Genomic DNA, 22,826 nt, shown 5'->3' on the forward strand with positions numbered 1-22,826 from the left:
TAGCCATTAACAGGGAAGAGCAACGACGAACCCGACGAACCCGAACCAGGTTAAGCTTGGGTAGGCAACTATGCCTTCACCCCAAAACACAAGGGTGTTGAGAGACGGCTGTTCTATAGGGAGGTAGGAAGAAGACGAGGCTGTGGTTCTGCTCGCCGACAATCCACCATTGACAACCGGTGAGATCTCCATCCGAAAACTAAGTATTCTATCTTCCCAAATACTTAGTGAGGGAGTTCTCGGCTTCGCCCTAGCCAAGACATCAACGGTGATCTAGACCTTGCATTCGTGAGTCTCATCACATCTAACTAGGATTGGACCAGCGGTATCGATTGGGGATGAAGATTTGGTTTTGGAGACACCGGGAAGAAGGACTAGAACATCTGGCTGGAATCATATTCAGCAGCCTAAATTCCAGCGTTTAACTGATGGATCCGGGCTAGATAAGGTGTTTCCTAGTCACATTCATACCTCTGGATCTTATAAGGAAGATTGGGAACGAGGAGAAGGAAGCAAGCGGAAGGAAGAAGAGAAAAGGCAGACGAAAGAGGGAGAAATGCGGAAGAAGGCAAGCCCCAGTTTCTGAAGAAGAAGACAGGACACACCTTTGATTAGAAAGCTATTCCCGGATATTCCCTAAGAGTTTAAAGGTGTGCTATAGCTCGTTGGAAAGCTCTCATCCTCACCTACAACATACTAAAATTTCAGGCAGATCGGCCATGACAAGGCAGTCAAAACCGCGACGAAAGTTCATTGTTTCCGCCGCTGTCGCTTAGACGCTGATTCCCTTGAATTTTTTAAGAGAGTCATATACCGTTGGATTCGTAATTAAAAGGTCTACAACATATCCAAAAATCAAAGTATTTGGAGTTGTTTTGTCCATCGAACCATCATCTGCAAGTTTTGGAAGCCTGTTAGTCTATTCGCCGGTTTGCATGGAGTAGCTCAGAATTCCGATCTTAATTCCGGCCAGATCCAGCGCCCTCCAGCCAGATCTGACAATTGGGTGACTAATTCCTATCCGACCCCTGATATGTATTAATTATCTAATATTTAGCATGGGCAATTTGGTCAAGGAAAGCCTTGGTGCGTCACCCAGCTTGCTTCAACCCTTTAGCGACGAATCCGGAAAGGAGATCAGTTACGGATAGCACGGAGGACAGGTGGCAGCACGTGGGAGTAGGTGCCATCCAGCTGGTCAATGTAGTTGTGACGGATTAGGAAGGTGCCGCAAGAAGAAGGAAAAGCGCAACAAGTGTCACGCGCGCCAATCAAGGGGCGATCTCTTTCAGATTCTGTTCCTAAAGATTTGGAAAGAAGATTTCCAGCGCTTGGAAGTTCATTGCATCTGGACGTCCACTGAAACGGAAGGAGCTAGGTGGCAGCTGGACCTGGACCCGAAGACACGTGGGAGAGAGCAGCTCGTCCCCACTTGGGTGAGATCTCCTTTCCTATTTCCTCTCCAACAAAGTAGGAAATGGCTTGACTTGTGGGGCTAGGTACGTCGAACCTAGACACATTCCAGAAAAGCCAAAAGATCTTCGAGATCCTTGGAGATCCCTCTCCAACAATCAAGGAAGATCCACCACGATCTTAGGAGGGTGACTCACGATCAGTTTTGAGAAGCTTCTAGGCCTAGCTCGAGTGAGGAAGGAGGTGATTCACTTGGAGATTGCGTGAGTCGATCAAGGAGCCGAGGAGAGATAGAGAGTCAACCGGCCTGAGTCCGATCAACATACCTCGCCGGAACTTCAACACTCGCCAGAAAGGGAGGAAGACACGCGTGTGTTGGCACTTCCAACACTTGCTTCCCCCAATCGACTTGTCTTACTCTTAGGGTGTACAATCAATCAGGTGAAGTGCATTATCTCTATAACCCTTCTTCCAAATTTGAATTGAGATTAATTGCTTCTATTGCCTCCCTGGAGATTCGGTTCGTATACTTGACCGTGAGAACGTGGGAAGGAACGGTACCAGAGACCTTGCGAAATTGAAGTCATCCTTCTTCAACGTGGGAGACACTAAGTGGAGAGAAGGAACCGCATCCACCAAGCAACATTGGCGATTGCTTCCCCCTACAACATTACAATTCAACTAGGGGTCAAATCTCGATCAGGTGACTAGATCCACACATCTTTCTCTCACTTGCTTACTCGAATAGAACTTGATCTCTCTTGTTCTTATTCCATCCAATGAGGAGATTTGGCGTTGCAGAACGTGGAAGTTGCTGGTAATACCGAAGGAGGCAGCCACCTAATGCTGTCGATTATCACCTTTGGTGAAGCTAGTGGAGTCCCCAAGCGAGGCCTTGGAGGTAATCTTGATTCACCCTATAGAATCGTGGGTTAAGGGTACAATTTTCTTGCCATCCCGCCATTGGCAATAACAACCGACTGGAATCCCTCCAAGGCACCTTGCCAAGGACACGATTTTCGGGTTTTGGACCACCAACGGCAAGGGTGTGGTTTGTTCCGATTAGGCATTGTATGACATGGTGGTTTGAATGGCTTCGTGAATGTTGAGTGAGGAGAGTGATATTTTGTATCGCTGTGATTTGTATTAAGCCTCACCCTTATTCTAGTCACTTGTAGTAGGTTCAAGCCGGGTTTGGGGAAGCCATACTTGTACTTACTTGACCTAGTTTGAGCACTGTCTGGCGGAAACCAAAGTTTGTAATTAACTTTTAAACCCATTGAACAGCAACCTCCTCCTAGATCTTGGAGAGGCTCTTCGGCGGCATTTTGAAGATTTCTCATCCGCATTCGGGCAGACCCTACCATTCTTAAATTTATGGTCCCCTTAAAATCCTCTAATATGAGGCTCAATGGGGGGAGGCCTGAGGTTAAATCTTTGGATCTAAGATCCCTAAAGAATCTTTTGGCAATAAGAAGAACTTGTTATTGTTCTATGAATGTATCTCAATAATTGGGACAGGTTCATGAAACATTGTGATGAAGTATTTCACAAACATGTCTCAAACTTTAGAGTAGATTCATGAGATGGTAACATTCGCCAAACAACTCTTAAAAGGTTGTTTTACAAATGAAACAATTTGTGACTTGTTACGTGTGCTTTGAACCCACACAAATGGTAATTATTATCCACATTTGAGGCTTCATGAAATAGAGCCAAAGTTTGTGGAGTCATTAAGAAAATAAAATCTTAAAGGGGACTCTCCCCTTTAAGCTTCATGTTGTGGGAATTCTTTCTTGAAATATCAGAGAGAGAAAGAAAAAGAGAAACGGAGGCTTTGGCTTTCCACTTCGGGAAAGTCTCCACCTTTGATTTAGAGGTTATTTTCTTGAGGTGTTTTGATATATTTTTCCTTTCAAGAGAGAGAAAGGCATTCTTCTTCTCTTTGGGCTCCCTCTTCTTTTGCTCTTATTCCCTTTAGGGTTTTGCCCAATTTGGGAAAGAGGGTTTTGTTACATTGCCTCTTTGTAGCCTTTATTTGACTTGCTTAATAGTGGATTTGTGCTCCTCCTTTGCCCGTAGATGTAAGCATATTGCCGAACCATGTATATCTTGTGTTGGTATATTGCTTTTGTTCCACGCAGGTTCTTTTTGTGGTGGGTTATTTCGATCGGATAGTGTTATTTGTTTAAAAAACTGGTATCAGAGCCTGATTGAATTGGTTTCACCATTATGTCATCAACAATTAAGTTTGATATTGAAAATTTTGATGGTATTATGAGTTTTAGTCCATAGCAAGTACGAATGCTCACTATTTTGACTCAATATGAGTTAAAGAAGGCAATAGATGTTCTTTGCAAACATGCAACAATATGAAGACACATTTCACTTGGATCCTTACAAATGATAGTTGTTGCATCCTTGGTTGTCAAGGCGGCTAGGTGCGCCTAGCCTAAAAAGGCATCCAAAAGTAATTGCAATTTTGCTTAGTTATTTTTAACACTCTAAAATGTTAGCTTTATGTTTTATGTATTAAGTTATCATGTTAGCAAGTTTGGATTAGTCAACATCAACTATAAAACAGTACAAAAAAAGTTTAGTGAAGAATAAACCGGGTGATAGACTTCTCGTTGTAGAACTGAAACTGATCGCTAAACTACATGAAATGAAAAATAACCAAAATAAAACCTACTTTGAAATCATGCTCTCTAAACTGGACCTATGGTAGATGGCAACTGAATGTAAACAAATTTGAAAGACTGTGAAAGATGCCTACACGACTCTTACTTAAGCTATCTAATTTATACATTAGAAGAACTCAAATCACACCTACAATCCTAACTCATTCAATTCCGGTAAAAGATAGACCTTGCAAGCAATATAATTTCTGCACGAATTGTAATGTTTGAGATACTTATAGCAAAAAGTCTTTGTTTTCAACATAAATTTTGCAACCACTGGGTCAAATCGAAAATTAAGTTAAACTCAAGAGATAACATGATTTGGAAAGCAAAACAAATCAAGTATCAATGGCTAAAGTCACCCAAACACCAAAATGGACTAGGCGCCAACACACCTTGTCCAGCTTAGGCGACAGCCTAGGCGTCAAACCCACACCCCATGCCTAAGTGATAGACTTAGGCATGGGATGTGGACTGACAACTAGTCCACGCCTAGGCGTCGCCTTGACAACTAAGGTTGTATCCATTTTGAAACTCAAGCAAATAGATGGTAGATGTGCACTGGGAGCACTTTAAGACAGTCCATGTTGGATGACACCTTCAGATGTGCCTCCAGAACAATGTTTGAGTTATGTTTGGATGCCACTGGAAACTGGGATTTGTGGAAGCCCAGTTTTCCAGAAAACACAGTTTTCAATGTATTCTGAAATATGGTAGAAATTTGGTCTTTGTTCTTGTCTTCCTTTTTCTGTTGGGGGGTGGGGGGATAAGCGATGAGTTAGGGAACTCACAACTTTGAAGGCACTGCTCATTACATTGCAAAAGAATGGACAGAAATTGGGAAGGAAGGAAGAAGATCTAGACAGGGGAAACTCTTGAAATTGTCAATTATATTTTTATTGTCAATCTTCAAAAATGTGTACACTTAATATTTATATGGGTATATGAAAGGAAAATGTACTTCTTACACATCATTCATGTCTCCATTTGGTTGTTTTTGGTGTCCTTTAACATTCTGGGGTTTAGTTTTATATAGTGGCTGAGTATTAATTTTATTTATCATATTTCATTTGTCTTTCTCTCTAGTAATTAACTAGAGCCTGCAGATATAGTGATTCACTTGTTATTGTCTTCTCTTTTCTCTTTTCTAAATTCTCTCTTTGTCAATGTTGTACATTTATTAGGTATGGAGAAATTCAGATAATTTGAATCGTTTGCGATGCAATGAAGAAAGAGAGAGATGCCATGGGGGAAGATCAATTCTTCGTGTAGAAGACAAATTGGATTATGCCTATCAATCTGATTACATATCTTAGGTCTGTTTTAAATACTGTGTGGAATTAGATCCAAGTTGTAAATGGAAATGCATGATTCTGAATTTCTATTTGGTATCGTATTCAAAATGGATCGTCCATGTCCACAACATAGTGACTATATAGTGTTTCCAGCTTGAATACTGGTGTAATGTAGTGAAAATGATTAAGAACGCTAATGGGGGATAAAGGTCAACAGGGTAATCAACAAAATTACAACAAAAGTTATGCAATATAACCATCATCTAATGTTCAGCTGACATTAGGTTTGATGTATACCTTCAGAAACTCATTTTTGTCATCTGAACAAAGACCTATTTCAAAAAAATGAAGACTTGGTTTACATGTCTTGTACAAGTAAATAATCCTACTTCGCTTTGTTGGATGACCCTACCCAGAGGGTTTACTAAAACCAAGGTTTTGCATTTAAGGACAATAAAACAGAAGGATTCAAGCACCTTGAATGCTGGGAAATTTTAAATGGGTAGTCGTCTTTACTACTCATGCTAGCAACTAAGAGGAGGGACGGTAGAGCAGTGAAAAGTGAACATCCACACCTTCATGGTCCGCATACTTCACATCGCTAGTGCTCTGAATTATCATGCTACCGGTAGGTTAAGTGTTTGCAATGATCTAATCTCAAACTAGACATGGTCACTGTTGGTGCGGCAAGGGGGATATCCCCTTGCAGAACCAATGAGGCAAGGGGACGGGCCCTTATAAGCCACCTGAGGAACATAATCAGTATAAACCAAAAATGACTTTTGACTCAACTATTGGTGTACTGTTTCACCTCAGACACTCCCAGAGAGGGCGTGAGAGCATCACATGAGATGTCTAAAGGACCAACAACTTGGGTGAAATCAGTTCGCTCTCTCTTAAAGGCATAGAAGACTGACCACACAAGAAATAAATCATCATTCCTTCCTGTTTTGAGAGATTTTGTTGGTAAGAAGCCGGCAGCACAGAAGACAATACCATGTGAAAAATTGGCCATTGAAGTTAAGAGATTGTGAAGTTGTAGTTCCCTAGATAATAGTTTAAATCTTTATCAACATACTTGCAATTCCACGAAGATGCATCAATGCATGCATATATAGAGAGAATATATAGAGAGGAACTGCTGGATAAAAATAAACGATGATGAAATGAACAGAAATGGTAAATCACCATATAAGAGGACATCCACCTAATCTGCATTTGAATAAACTATAAGTTCAAGAGCATGCTTCTTCATGATGCATACTTTGTAACCAATTGTTCCATGAATTTATCTCAAAATCTTCTTAACTACAGAGAAATGGAAACTAGTGTGATTTTGTATAATTTGGCTGACATGATTGACACTCTATATGCAATATCTAGTCGGGTTATAGTCAAACACTATAAACACAAAGCATCAACAATTCAATGTTTTGAGTGTTAGTGGGTTTGGAATTAGCTGTTTTTGGATTCAGAACAGGTTTGGCATGCAACAAGTTTGCCTTTTCAAGAAGTTCATAGGCATACTTTCTATTGATTGAGAATAATATGATCTACTCTAGTTTGAAATTCAATTCCCAAAACATAATGGAGAAACCCAAGGTCATTCATTGCAAACTCAAAACTGACATGCCATAGAAATTGCTGCATTGCTGCTGTGAGAATGATGTCATCTACATAAGGACAATAAAAATTCCTTCCAAAATTTATCACAAAGCTATGATACAAATTACTACATGACCAGCATAATCAAAAGAATATAGAAATCTGACCAGAAGAATATGGTTTGATGAAATTGTCATAGTAAACTTTGATAACGTGAAATCATAGCTATTTTATACCTTGAGCTGAAGAAACTATTTCCAAGGCTATGTTAGTAAATGGTTCTTGCAATAAGTTAACCCTTGGGATTTTGAAGCAAGGGCCTGCAAAAAACAAAACATCCAAACAAGTTAAATGTTCTTGACTAAGAATCAATTGCATTTGTTCCAAATGATCTTAGTTTTATGTGTAAACCATGTGAGACTAATCTTATTTTCCTTGTTTTCAAATGATTTTATACATGTTATATCATAAGGTTTTGTACTTGATGTCGTGTTCATGAGAAGGTACAAGTTTCCATTCAAGAATTTAGTCACGTATTGATTCATAGAGGGAAGTTTTTTTCTCTTTAGGTTGCTATAGAAAGGGAATTCTTCCACTTTGGAGAGCATGGTCTGAAGAACTGCTGAATTAGCACAAAAGGTTTGGTAAAAAATTCCAGACAAGTGCTTAAGTAGCTAGACTCAGAGGAAAAAAATTTAATTTCATAGGTCTGAATTAGGTCATTGGTCCAAGTCAAGACAGTGATAAACAATATCTCCAAAGCTTAGCTCTGTGAAACCAGGTGCTAGCGGAGGGGCACATGTCTTCAATGGTCGGCTGGGTCAGGTAAATTTTCTTCTTTTTTTCTTTTCTTTTTGCTTTCTTAGTAGTATTCTTTATGTTTATTTATGATATATAGCATGTTTTGTAAAGTTTTTATCATTTTCTCTATGGTAGTTTTAATTCTTTGCCTAGATTAGTTTAATTCTTAAGCATGCACTAAGTTAGTATAATTCTTTCTTAGGTAGAAACTAAATTTCTGTCTCTAGGCTAGGCGTGGAGGTCAGGTATGCCTCCTCCTTTCCCTCATCTATAGTTTCAATTTCAGTTTTATATTAAAGTTAAAACGCTTGCATGAATAATATAGTTTTCTTATGCTTATATATAGTGTACTTGCTTCTTTCTTCGGGAGCCCTTTCTTTTATCCTTGAGTAAGATATATCCAAAGCGTTTGACTCGGTGAACTGAGACTTTCTCTTTCAGCTCCTTCGCCGTTTTGGTTTTGGGCCCAATTTTCGGGGATGGATTCGTTCTTTCCGAACTAGTGCCCAAATGGCCATCTCCTACAATGGCTGTATTGGCGAGTTCTTCCATTTCACTCGTGGTCTTCACCAAGGGTGCCCTCTCTCCTCCTCCTTTTTAACCTTGTGTCCGAAGCTTTTCCACTTTATTTCGGTAAGCTCCTCAGTCTCGCTTTCTTCAGCAGCTGTCATCCTACCTCTCTCACACTTTTCTGTCCTGTAGTATGCTGATGACTTTGTGGTCTTCGGCTTCCCTTCCCGTGAGCAGTTTTCTAGGGTTTGGCTTCTTCTCAAGCTTTGTGAACTTGCCTCTAGTCTTTCTATTAATCCCGCTAAGTGTCAGTTGTAGCTCTTCAATGTTACCAAACCATTGCGTGTCAGTTGTCGCTCTTCAATGTTACCAAACCATTGCACTCTTTGTAGAGAACTGTTTTGGCTGCAAATCTACTGGCATGCCTTTTAACTACTTGGGTCTTACCATCTCCCCCCTCCTCCGCCTTCTTCCTTTTGGGATGCATTGGAGGTGTGTTTGCAATCTAGAATGTTGGGTTGGCAAGGAAAGTTGCTTTTGCTTGTTGGCAGAATCACACTTGTCAAACATTATCTTGCTTCTATATAAGCCTCCTATGATCGTGTTTTGTCATCTTGATGACATCTTTCACTGTTCCTGTGGGGTGGAGACCGACCCTCGAAGACGTTACCTGACCACCTCTTGCCACTTTGGACCACCTCATTTTCCTCTTCATTTGTACCAAGTACTGCATGTCTCACCCCAACACTTGGCATGACCTCTCCTCCCTACCTGCGTGTCCTATACTTGGTCCATCATTGCCACTGTGCTTCCTCTCTTTTTCCACCTGACCAACCTTCCTTATGATGACATGCCACGTTGGACTCTCACAACCTCAACCACGTTCACTTTAGCTTCATGTTACCCGAGCCACCTTTGGGCATGCCATCGGCCCTTTATTCCATCATATTGACCCAATCACATCAACACTTTTAACCATCTACAATATCTGGGCCTTCAACTTCCCAAACCAATATACTCTTTGCCTGTCTGCTGTGAAGTCACCTGCAATTGACGACATCGATGCCAAGAAACTGCAACCATGATCCTCTGCATGTCAAAGTAAGGGAGGGGGAGAGAGAGGGGATACCGGAAAAAAAACAGAGGAAACATTGATTTTCTTTATGAGGATATTTTAGTCATTCTCGAAACCAATATTATTATTTTTTTGTTCCATTATAATCTCCACCATTGATTTTTAACAAAATGGATGGTGGTGCTGGTTCCTACCAAGCCTGGCATGTGTATACCTGGCACCTACCTACCTACCTATATATATATATATATATATATATATATATATATCCACTATGTGTAAGAAAAGGAGAGGAAACAAGTAGAACACTTATTGTTGGTTAAGTTATCCTCATCTTATGTGGGAGCAACTTTTGGTACAACCTTTTGTATTTGATGGCCTGATTGTTGGCAGTATCTGTGCACTTTTACAAGAAGGGGCATCTACTATGTTCATATAGTTATTTACAACTGATCAACCTCTCCTTTTCCTGTTTCTTTCAATTTGTTGGTTGTTATCCATAATTGCATCCAATCTTTACATGTAATAAAATATTGTGTTTCGGTGTTTCTTTTTATATTTCGCACATTGTTATTAGCTCTGAATATTGCGATTGACAACTGAAGACTGCTATTTTGGACTTTCAGTGATGAAAACCAGCGCCACTGATGAAAAATAATAATGGGATTTTTACTCAGGTTCAACAATGCAGAAGTATTGTTGCTGATTACTTTTAAGTATTGTAGGAGTATGCTAGTGACTCAGAAGATGCATTACTAAATTTTCGTTTCTTGTATTCATGCTGCTTTCCAATAGATGCAGCATAAAGCTAAAATATTTTAGAATGTCTGGCCTCACCTGTCTTGATAATGTATTATACTTTGACCTCAAAATCGCAGTACCTTTCTCTATGTTTATGGACAAACACATAGCGGCTTTGCTCATCTTACGGTTATGTATGATGAATAAGAAAATTCAGGAAATCGACTTACATACTTCAGATTTAAGTCACATTCATGCAACTTGTCAACCTTTTATAATTGTTTTGCCAAAAATTTTGTTCTTTAAAGTTTAAACCTTGTTTTGCATGCTTCTACACTGTTGCTTTTACCTTTTTTTGGGACAGGCAGGCGGGATTTACTTTTCAACACGGAGGTCAAGAACTGTTGAAAGCGTGATGTAGCCCTGCATGAAAAATGGTGTCTCTCCCGACGGGAAAAGAAGGGGCAAGAAGTTACCAGAAAGGCAAAGTCACGTAGAAGGACCTTCTTGCCAAACTGAAAGGGCTTCTAACTCTATAGTTTCTAGATCCTTTGACAAGTTAGCCGCTTATTTCAGACACAGTACTGCCAATTGATCTTTTTCTCATCAAACATCAGCAGTATTCTCGTTACATGGCCTAGAATTTTTGACAGACTTTTAGATGTCAACAAGGATCTCTAACAAACTGATCAAACTGCTGCTGATCAAACATGAAGGACAAGTTTCCTGATACACTTACTCTACGGAAGGTGCGGGCATTAATGGCAAGAATTTAACTACTTACATGAAAGTAGTTGTCAAATATGGTGCTTACGTAGGTAATGTTGAAAAGTTCGAAATTGGTAGAAAATAATTCCAAAAGGATTCATGGTAATGATCGATCTAGAGTTTCAAGATTTCATGTTTTTCTTGGGCATGGGGTTCAAGAAAACAAGGTTACCCACTACTCATCGAGGCGAAACACAAAAGCTTTTCAAGTTAGTCCGTTCTCCAATAGTTTTATGTGGTAGCTGAAACCATCTAGCCTTGTTACACTTATCCAATATGCATGTTGTGAGATGCCAGATTTTTTCCGTTCAAATCCTTGTTTGTCTCTCAACCGTTCATCTGCTTCAGATGATTAGCCCTATTAGATGACATGGTTATCAATCACTAGATATATATATATATATATCTGTCTGTGTGTGTACAGATGAATTGTTGAGAGAAAAATAAAGAGAAAGGGTATGTACTAGTATTACCCTAATTACATGAACAAGTGGCTCTAAAAAACTAGAGTCATCATTTTCTCTTTATATATATAGGTCTGAGGCTAAGCATCACCTAAGAGAGGTGGTCGGTTCATCACCTTGGACATGGTTGTCAGAGTGGTGGAGGGGATCTCTGAGAATATGTTGATGGCATTGGTGCATATACCAAAACTCGTCCAATTCATATTTCTATGTGGCTTGATACGCTCACCTAGCCTGCTTGGCGAAATAAGCAAGCAGCCTAATGATCTGAATTACAATATTCAAATTACTTGCTACGGTACATTGGCTTAATGAACAAAGTAAAAATAAACTTTATTGAATGTGTGGGACCGGCAGGTGGAGTGGGTAGATCAACTAACCAGGGGAAGTACGAATTGAGGAAGTCTCCTGGTTCACCCTGCATGAAGAAAAAGATGGCATCGTCCTTCACAAGCCAAACCTAATCTGCCAACTCCGAAACAACCCAACCTTCTTGTCTCACCATCATGAGTGTATATATAACGGTGGGGCATTTCCTTGCATGAGGGCATCGGCAGCACACCGTCACTTAGTTTCCATTCCATAAGGTCACATGATGGCGAGAGTAGTCAGCACGATCAGTAGCTTGTACAACTTGGTCCTGCTGCTTCGCGGCCTACTGCTTCTGCATTGCATCTCCACTCAAGTGCTTGCGCAAGAAGTTCACAACCATCAGTTCATTGTATGCTCTCTGTCTCTCTCTCGTTCTCGTTCTCGATCTCAATCTCGATCTTGCTTATGTGTTGTTTATAATAATCTGAAAACAGAGAACAAGGGAGGGGAATTGTCTAATCACAGAAATGAAAACTAAACACAGTTAATGACTACAGGTGCAGGCAACGCCAGTGAAGAGGCTGTGCATTACCCATGAGGTAGTAACGGTGAATGGGCAGTATCCAGGACCCATGCTGGAAGTCAGGAACGGCGACACCCTCATCATCACCGCCATTAACAAGTCCAAGTATAATGTCACCCTCCACTGGTGAGTTACCGGAGAACTACTACCGGCCATTTATAAGTCATATCTCTTTCTTTCCTTTTTGTTTTTTTAATACTTCGTTTATTGCTCACGTAAGACCAGACAGTGTCTTTGGCAATTTATGATGATAAGTTTGAGTGATGCAAGTGCATGCCACCACAGTCTTGCATGTACATTAGTAAATCGATCCATCATCATATTATAGATAGTCATATGTGCGGACTAGTGAAAATCTGGTCATCAATTCATCACTGGACTGTCATAGTTAGCAAACTTGTGGCAAACTTGTGGGGCTGACTTGAGAATCACCCGAGTCAACTCGGATCGCTTACAAATCTGGCCGCGAGTCAAGGTTTGGGCTGACTCTCCCCTAACTTGGCCTGACTTGCCCTTCACTCCTCCTAATTTGCCCAAAATTACCAGATTTTTTGTAGTAAAATGCATTAAGATTATTTGAATACTCAATGGAGGTGGCAAGTCAACTCGCTAAGTCGAGGAGTGAACTCACTAACCCAATGACTAGGCCATCTGCTGATCCGAGTTTAAGTCATGCATTTTCCAACTATGGGTTGGATTATAAATGGTAGGTACACAATACTTAGTTGATGGCTGTTGCTACCCAAGTCCCAAAACAGTTCCAAACTCTAATGTTAAACCTGAGAAAGTTTTGTGGTTTGAGTGAAACATAGATTGATTAGCTTTAGACCAATTGGTTCACTCCCAAATGCTGAATCTTTATCCACAGTTAGTTCGTATAGTGAATCGCATCCCAATAAGCCCAGCTTGTATGAAATATCTAAGCTTGCGAAAATCGCCGTTTGGGTTTTTTCAGGCATGGAATCCACCAACTGCGGACAGCGTGGGCAGACGGGCCTCAATTCGTAACGCAGTGTCCGATCAAGCCAGAAGGCAGGTACACGTACAAGTTCACTATACATGGCCAGGAGGGCACGCTGTGGTGGCATGCCCACAGCTCCTGGCTCAGGGCGTCCGTGTTTGGAGCACTGATCATCCGCCCCAAAGCCGGATCTCCATACCCATTCAGGCTTCCGGACAAAGAATTCCCCGTTCTGTTAGGTATCCAGTTAATACCTCATTCCTGGTCCTAATCAAGTGATAACTGTTAGCAGTCATATGACGTGTGATTATCATTCATTGGTACATGCATGGACTAATTGACAAGCAGTCTAACTCCAAGAGCTTGTAGCACAGACAAGGAAGTTCACCGAACTTGGGTATCCATGCCAGTCTTTTATTAATTTTTTTTAAATGGGCTTTTTTAAATGAATATATATATATATATATATATATATATATATATATATATATATATATAAAAGTGTCCTTTTAAACAGTGCTCCTCCAACCATGATCACTGTCATGTCTCAATAAGCTCTTTCTTGTGAAAGCTATTAGCCTATTTTAAGAGTGGTGGAAAATACAGTTACCTTTAATATATTAAAAAAAAAAAAATACGTACTCTTGTCTTGTATCGCAAGGCTTCAAAGTGAAGATCAGGCAAAATCATGCATTTACTCCATCTTGCAATTAATGACAACGAAAATATTTTCGACATTAGTCGAACAAAGCTATTAACTGCAAAAGACTGAATTCCGTTCTAGGGGAGTTTCGCTTTTCAATTTAAGGTTTTTCTACTTTTTTTTTTTTTCTTAAATCAGGGGTGCAATAACTAGAATACCCTTGATTAGTAAAAAGGAAAGCTTTTTTATAAGGATAAAAAAACTAATCAAAAATTAAAAAAAAAATCTTTTTCAAACTCCCAAAAATATCCCAACTCCCTCTCTTTTTTTTTTTTTTCAGGTCCATATATATGTGGTGCAAGCAACTCAGTCTTTGATCAATTTCATATTTTTCAAGTTCCTGCAGTTGGAATATGAAAGTTGGTTGAGGAGCATGACGGATGTTATGCTCGTCAATATTATGCCTTGTCTTCCTCATCTCCTATTATTCTTTTTTTTTTTTTGTTCCTTTTTCCTTTGCTTTCGTTTTTGACTTCTTGTCATGACCAAGTTTTTGTTATTGAATTTTCATGGCATATCTCTCTTCCTCCAAAATAGTCCACTCCAGAAGGAAACGTTACTTTTAGATGGCAAGATGACCTTTCAAAATCATCCACATGTCTGTGTAGTTTATGTTTGAACTGTAAAGATATACATAATTTCATTTCAAATGTTTCGTTTTGTATGAACCAAAACAACGTTCCAATTTTCTTTACTTTGTAATTATTTTAGGAGGCGTTTGATGGCTTGAAATTTTGATTCAAAAATGAAAATTCAAGAATCATAATTCCTCCTAAAATTGAAATGAAAACAAAATTCTAAATTTTAGTGTCCTGATTCTGAAAACAAAATATCTCGTTTGTTTAATAATTCTAATGTTTTAAAAAATGAGCATTTTGATTTTAAAATTCTATGCTGATGAGTATGTCAAATGCTCCCTTAAGTTTCTCGCGGTGGATAACCTTAATGACAAAGTTGCTGGTGAAATACAAAAGGGTCTTAATTGGGAGGGCTCGATCAGTGGATGCTATGGTCCAACCACTCCCTCACAATTCCCCTCCCAAACCACCACATGACCGTGTGAGTCACATATTTCATCTTGGTTTTTGAAAAAGGTATTTTTGTCTTTAAAAAAATGCTTTTTTCATTTCTTTGTTGATATAAGGTTTTTTTTTTTTGAGAAATTGGTTATGTGCACACCCCTTAAGTACAAAAAATTGTGCACAGGGGTGTGAAATGACTCAAATACCTTCATTAAAACAAAAACATGAATATTTTAAAAGAATAAAAAAGGATTGTCAAAAAAGTTTAAATGTCTAAAATATCTATTGCTTTTTGAAAAAAATTAAAAAAAAAAAAGAACCCCCAACCCCTTTGATGCATACTTGTTGACTGTGTGTTGCCTGAGGTACTTTGGTTATCAAACCACTAATTTCAGTGTTTGGGTCAGTCGATTTAGTCTTGAAGCTGGTTATATGGGCTACATCCATGCACATAAAATTATATGCAGAAGTGTGAAATGACCAGAATACCCTAAATCAGTACAAAGGGAAGCCTTTACAAAAAAGTTTCTTCTTACAAATTGCTAAAATACCCCCATTCACCCTTTTTTTCGTGCATATTGGTTGCATGGACTGACTTGGTGCAGGCAACTCTGGTTGAGATTGTAGTTAATTAGAGAAGGAAATTAAGGGCTGTATCAGTTAATTATATCATTATGGCGAGGCGTACTACTTAAATGCACTAACACACTTGGTGAAACACTCAGGAGAATGGTGGAACAGGGACCCGATAGACGTAGTTAACCAAGCATCCTTGACCGGAGCAGCTCCAAACATCTCAGATGCCTTCACTATAAATGGGCAACCCGGGGACCTGTACCCTTGTTCAAGTTCAGGTGCGCGTAGTCTGTTGTTTGATCACAATTTTCAATGATATAATATGTTTTCATGATAGTTTTTATTGATACAAAATAAAAAACATTGGGCCATTGAAGTAGTCAGCTGATTTCAATATATATATATATATATATGAACAATTGAATGGTGATTCTAGTTTTTCTAATTACTTAGCCATCCAATCAAAATTGTCATGAAGATGAGTAGTTAGGAGAAAAAAAAAGATGATAGACATTTTTGATATTTATTATCATTTCATACTTTTTTATTTTTTTCTCAACTATATATATATATATATATATATATATATATATATATATATATATATATATATATATATATATATAAAAGAGAGACCATCTTCATGGCGCGTCTTGATTACTTGTGGCATGTAATTACCAGAAACAAGTGTGATTCCCATAAAGAAAGGAAAAACCTACCTGCTGCGCATCATAAACGCTGCCATGAACACAGAGCTCTTCGTGAGCATTGCATCACACACCATGGAAGTCGTCGCCATCGATGCTGCTTACACCAAGCCAGTCCGGGCGAGCGTGATCATGATAGCACCCGGCCAGACCACCGACGTGCTTGTCCTGGCCGACCAACCCCCCGGCCGATACTACATCGCAGCTCGGGCGTATGCCAGCGCTCAAGGCGTAGCATTCGACAACACCACCACCACGGCCATCTTGGAGTATGAAGCCATCCCGAAAACCGAGCATGTGCAGGCAGTGATGCCGGTCTTGCCCGCTTACAACGACACCAACACAGCCACCGCGTTTGCTTCGAAACTCCGAAGCCTCAACTCCGCCGACCACCTGTCCGCAGTCCCCCTGCACGTCGACGAAAACCTCTTCTTCACCGTCGGCCTTGGGCTTTTCAACTGCAACTCTGGCAGCTCGTGCGGAGGGCCAAACAACACCAGGTTCACGGCCAGCATGAACAATATCTCCTTCACTGTTCCTACAAGGGCATCCATCCTTGAGGCCCACGTCAAAGGAATTCAAGGAGTTTTCACGAGGGACTTTCCGGCGATGCCGCCTGTCGTGTTTGATTACACGGCTATGAATGTGAGCAGGAGTCTTTGGCAGCCGATTCCGGGAACGAAGGTGTATCCCATCAAGTTCGGGTCCGTGGTGCAGATTGTGTTTCAGGACACGAACATATTCGCGGCTGAGAACCATCCCATGCATATTCATGGCTACCAGTTCTACGTGCTGGCAGAAGGATTCGGAAATTTCAATGCGGCTACTGACACGGCGAAGTTTAATTTGGTAGACCCGCCCCTCCGCAACACCGTCGCAGTACCTGTCAATGGCTGGTCCGTCATCCGTTTCCTAGCGAATAACCCTGGTGACTTTCTCTCTCTCTCTCTCTCTTATTATTATGTATATTTTGTGTCCGGTTTTGAAACTTTGTTTACTTAAGTTGGAGCTTTAGGGATTGTTTGCATCGAATACACTTTGTGAGTATCTGAGATGAATCACTGAAAAAAATTCATAAAACAATAGTTCTTTTGTTATATTAACCTACAACAACTTTTTAGGTAAATTCATAAACACTTGCAATGTTTTTACTGACAAACAACTCCTTAAATAAATAAACGATTATGTATACGTTTTTATATATAAAAAATTATCCATAGAAATATATAACCAAAATATCCCTATTAACCAAACTACTTTTTAAAAATTCTTAAAATACCTCAACCCATTTTTTGTCCTTGGGTGTTGTATGCACACCTAGTGCGCACAACTTGATTTTTCGGCCATTCCGTTAAAGAGAAATAGACATTTTCGAAAATTTACATTTTCCACTTTTTTTTTTCCTTCAAAGGCACCATGGTCAATTTCCATCATTTTGTCCATCACATTGGTGCATATTGATACAACCAGCTTTAGTTTAGTTTAGGTTTAAATTAGACCGAAACAGGTTATTTTCCCAGCCTGGTGTACATAAAATTGTACATTGTCCTGTATAATGTCTAAAATTCTCCTAGTCACAAAAAAGAAAAACATTTTTGTAACCTCAAAGGGACATTTCAGTTTAAAAAATTCCTAAAATACGCCAATATTAGGTTTCAAATTAGACGCCGCGGTATGCACCAGCACGGTGCACAATACCAATTAATCGTTTCCCCTCACCACTAACGTGCAGACGCTTAAATGCATGCACATTATTTGTCACCAACAAACATATCAATTAGCCTATATGCATGCAAAGTTTTTTGCCTTACACTAGGGGGAGCCAAGATAGGGCTCGCATGACCCTAACCCCATTTCAATTTTTTTTAAAAAAAATTACATGTAAATTTGAGAAAATTCATTTATTTTATATAAAAAATTTGAAAAGTGATATTTCAGCCCTCTTCAAAATTTAGAAACCTTAATTCGGTCTCTTTTATGAAAAATTTCTGGTTTTGCTCCTGTTGGGACGACAATAGAAGACCAGCAATCGACAGATATTTTTGTCATGTACCTCAAGCGCTTTATGTCTCAAAAAGACTCTTTGGTTGAGTAAATGTCCCTTATATCTTGAATTGTGCTTCACCCTCAAAGTCTACATTGATGGTCATTTCCAAAATTTTATGTGTTTCCACATTTTCCTTAACTACCATGCTGACGGAACCATGGTCAATCAGCACTTTGATCAACTGTGACCTCACACCTAACATTATTGGTTAGGTAGTATTGGTTCACAAGCGTCTTAATTTCATTCTCAACTGAAGTTTGTGCGTTCTATCTGTCTGAATATCTCCAAACGTGAAAGAATCTGTATCATGTTTTTTTTTTGTTAACTGGGAGTTTATGAAGCCCATTTCCTAGAAGAGAGGCCATAGCTTCACCTTTGTCTCCTAACCCTCGGAGTTCAGAGCTTTCTTTGAGACCAATATTATTTAGGAGAATAGTTCCTTAAGCGAGATAGCAGCTGTGGGGGTCAAAACAACAACCTCTTTTATGTGCAGCGGCACTACACCCTTGTGTCACAGTCAGTGGCAGAGTCAGAAATGTTTAGCTAAGGGGCACTGAACTACCTTATTATTGCAATCGGTTGAGTGCATGTTGAGTTACCAAGGAGTGGCCTAAGTTTGGTGTAGGCACCTCATATGGTTAGGCCTGAGTCCAGCATTATCATGGTAAAACTTTCGTAAATGTTTGCTCATGCTGGGGTGCGCAGTTGTCCACGCCAACCGCAAGGTAGCTCCAATATTGGCCACAGTTAAACATAATAACTAACTTTGTTGGCACATTTGAAGTTCTGACTTTAAGGATTGGAATCTTTCTGGTGTATGATGCAGGAACTTGGTACATGCACTGTCATTTGGATGTTCACATTACCTGGGGATTGGCTACTGTCTTGCTGGTCGAGAATGGAGTGGAAGAACTGGAGTCCTTAGAGCCTATTCCGGAGGACTACCCTCTTTGCGTTGACTAGAAGCTTCAGTACTCTTTGTGCACTCCTGTACACCTCATCTTTTTTCCATTGAATGGACCGGTGCATACATCCGTTATAGTTTCCGTAGCCAATCCATCTTGGTTTCCAACAGGAGGAATTTCCTTCCTTTTAGTTGTACTTTTCTGCATGTACTCACCAATATGTATTATTGTTACACTTTATAAATGGGCTCCCAGTTTTCTTATTTTTCTTTAATAAATAGTATAGCGGCGGTAGGAGAAAGGGAGACCGTATTTGTGCATGGTATGGAGCGGAAACTAATAAAATGGGGCTCACCAAGCTCAGGTGAACTGTTTTAAGCCAAAATGAACAAGGAGAATTGCTATTATGCTAAAGATGAAGGTCATGGGACCTAGGGGTGCACAACGAGTCGAGCTACTTGAGCTCGACTCGTAAGCGAGTTCGAGTTGCTTCATTAGTTCAACGAGTCAAGCTCGAGTTCACGAGTCGACTCATTTAACTAATCGAGCCGAGTTCGAGTTCTTGAAGTGGGCTCGTTAAAGGTCGACTCGGCTCGATTAGTTAAAATACCGGTTTTAAAAAAACAGGTTCAGCACTTCTCAGGTGGGAAACTCATAACTCCTTTTCAGTTTAGGTTTCCTTTTTCCTTTTTCCGTTCTCCTTCTCTCCGACTCCGACCCTCCCTCTCTCGGTCTCTTCGACTTCTCCTTTTCTTCTCTGTCTCTGTGTTCTCCATTATTTCTCCAACCATGAAGTTCCTTGGCCACTATCATTGGCATGTGGCAGCGTTCGACATCATCCGGCGGTTTCTAGCCATCGGTGAGTCTATCCATCCTGAAAATCAAAGATAAGTTATTTGGTTTCTTCTATTTATTTCCATTTTCTTCTTCTCCTTCTTTTTCTTCAAGGGCATGTTTGCTGGACTTAGCCATGGATGACTGAGAAACAAAAAATGAAGAATAAGGAAAAGAAGAAGAAGAGGCGGAATGGAAAAAATATTAGGGTTATCCTCTTTCTCCTTCTCTTGTCATGGTGATCTTGCGTTATTTAGTGCTTTGGTTGTCTAGAAAGTAAAGTTTCTTGCTTTTCAGCTCAATGGATTGGTTGTCTGGATAAGCAAGAGATGGCGGTCATCAATTTTTCATTTTTGCCGTTTTCTTTCCTTCCTGTCCACTGTGGATTAGGTGCACGAAGCTCCTTTTATAATTTCACCAGAGCACCACCCACCATCTTCCTCCTTCACCCTTTACGATTCTGTTCCTCTGTTGAAGAAAACTGCAAGTCTTTTTGCCTGTTTACCCCCTTCTTACCCCCTTCTTGTTTGGGGAAGAAGAAGAGGGGAAAAGGAGTTTGAGTGTCTTCTTTTGATGGTTTGGTTGATTAGGTTTCTTGTGCAGGGTAAGAGTGTCGCGTATGTGCGGAGGACCAGAGGCCTTGAAGCAACAGGCGTTGTGTTGTGGGATGAAGGACGCAGGGTTCTGCGTTGGCGGCAGCAAGGTTACCACCTGCTCCGCTCTTCTGGAGCTCTCGGCCTCCGATGACCTGATTGGGTTCAAGCAGGCCGTCGAAGAGGATGGCTCCGCCATCGACGAGGTTGGTACAGCGGGTCCTCAGACAGGAAGATGGGCTTCGTCCAGAGGACGCTACTGATGATCGCCGTGCTCTTCAGCAGCATCGATGGAGGAATAAACGAGTTAAACGAGTCGAGCTCGAGCTCGACTATGTATAGTCGAGTCGAGCTCGAGCTCGTGTTAGGGAACTCGACTCGGCTCGTGTGCAGCCCTAATGGGACCTAATCTTAAGACTACAAATGGCTTGGTTGAAGTCAACTTATGAAAATATGGTTGTTTCTAGGGTTTAAAGGTAAAATGGTAAAAGTGACCAAGAGTTAACCTAGGGGGCGAGGGGTGTTTATAGGTTCAAGATAATGATAATCCTTTTGGGGTGAAATGGGATGCTCTAGCACTTTTCTAGGGCCACAGACCAAATAAATTAAAAAATGATTCAAAAATAGTAATAACACATGTGGAACATGGGTAAAATTGTCATTGTAAAGTATAAAAAAAATATAAGATGTTTACAAAATGGAAAAGAAAGAATGAATCAAATATCATGCTTATTTAGCGATATAAAGGAAAATTTGAAAAAAAAAATGAAGTTTATTTATGATAATGCCCCTAACACCCATAGTTTTTTCCCCTCGCTACCCCTCTCTATAATACCTCTCTTTGTAGAATTTGGTTATGCATATCTCTTTCTCTTTTATAAATAATTTTCTTTATTATCTATGGTAATTTGACTCTACATCTCTATGGAATAATATGATTGTACATTTATATTTCCCTCCCCCTCCATACAATAAGTTGGCAATGCAAGCATGTATGATATAGAGGTGGACATCTAAGGATATGGTCAATGCCCAAATGCAAGACTTCACAGATGACGGTATTACAAACTTTGAAGTGAGGCAGAGATTGAGAGGAAAGAAGGAAAATTGGCAAAGAATCTATTCCATAATTCAATTACTCGTTAATTTGGATATGAAAGTGAATCTATTGTAGTGTTAAAAGATTCATCTTTGACCTATGCATCATGATGTTAACGAGATTGAGCCTAATTTCTACCCATATATACATGACTTAGTTACATTGGACCAAAAGTGTCTTAGGAAAAAAAAATTGCAGCTAATACATCCTGTTGATAAAGATTGGCTTGATTTTCATAACTAAAACTTTTTATATTGTGATTGAAGGCACACATAGCAAATCAAAATGATGGACATAATATAAAAGCACAAGACAAAAAGTAACACGAAAAAATTGACCAAGAAAGCTTGACAGTGCAAGCAAACATTGCCTCATTACTGACTTATTTACTTCATTTAAAAATAAACTCTGCATTGAGCAAGATGACGAGTAAGCCAAATCAGGTGAACCTCCATTAGTTAAAAAATGTCTTCCTTGGTTTTTTTTCATATTGGATCAGAAAGTAACAGGACCACAGCAGCACCATTCGCCTACCTTTAGGCAATCAAGACTCGGCCAACAGCGATGTGAAAGGGTTGTTATTACAGCCCTTTTTATGTTGCCTATGGAGTAAAGTCGTCGGAGATTAGCTGGTCGGGGAAAGCTTCCGCCTGAGACCCTTTGACATTGTTATTGGTCAAATGTCCAGCTGATGATGAAGCCCCTCTCATGGCGAAAGGGCTTGCCACATATGCCCAACAACACAGAATGGGCAGAAAAAGAGAGAGAGAGAGAGAGAGAGAGGGAAGATGAAGGGACAAGAACTGATCCATTTAGCCTCTATAATAGCACTCTTAATCTCAAATTCAACATTCCTCAATACCATCAAAATAATACCTTCTAAGTTTTGAATTAAGAACATGACTATAACATGCCACCCAATCCAACCGATTGTGCTATCCATCACTTAAGAGAGAGAAAGAGAGAGAGGGAGAAAGAGAGAGAGGGAGAGAGGAAGAGCTACTTGAGAGAATGCATCTTAATCATTATTCTTTAAAAATATACATATATATATTTCCTTTCCCTCACGATCTCTCCATTCTGGAAGGGATTGGTGGCACACTAGTTTTTCCTCTCTTTCCTTTCTCTTTT

At 39.8% G+C, this 22,826-nt stretch overlaps 1 protein-coding gene across 1 annotated transcript; it reads left to right on the forward strand.

Annotated features, from left to right (window-relative positions):
• The first annotated feature begins 11,916 nt into the window (after nucleotides 1-11,916).
• On the forward strand, nucleotides 11,917-19,416 carry LOC116254684 (laccase-3-like). The gene is made up of 6 exons (XM_031630221.2): nucleotides 11,917-12,074; nucleotides 12,223-12,374; nucleotides 13,204-13,448; nucleotides 15,660-15,788; nucleotides 16,192-17,145; nucleotides 19,091-19,416. The coding sequence occupies exons 1-6, from the start codon at nucleotides 11,946-11,948 to the stop codon at nucleotides 19,225-19,227; spliced, it is 1,746 nt and encodes a 581-aa protein (XP_031486081.1). The 5' UTR covers nucleotides 11,917-11,945; the 3' UTR covers nucleotides 19,228-19,416.
• The last annotated feature ends 3,410 nt before the right edge of the window (nucleotides 19,417-22,826 follow it).

The sequence above is a fragment of the Nymphaea colorata genome, chromosome 5 (assembly GCF_008831285.2).
Source record: "Nymphaea colorata isolate Beijing-Zhang1983 chromosome 5, ASM883128v2, whole genome shotgun sequence".
Taxonomy (NCBI): Eukaryota; Viridiplantae; Streptophyta; class Magnoliopsida; order Nymphaeales; family Nymphaeaceae; genus Nymphaea; species Nymphaea colorata.

Coding starts and splice junctions, on each gene's coding strand:
- LOC116254684 (XM_031630221.2), top strand. CDS start 11,946: ATGATGGCGAGAGTAGTCAGCACGATCAGTAGCTTGTACAACTTGGTC. Junction 12,075..12,222: donor TTCACAACCATCAGTTCATT/GTATGCTCTCTG, acceptor TAATGACTACAG/GTGCAGGCAACGCCAGTGAA. Junction 13,449..15,659: donor AGAATTCCCCGTTCTGTTAG/GTATCCAGTTAA, acceptor TGAAACACTCAG/GAGAATGGTGGAACAGGGAC.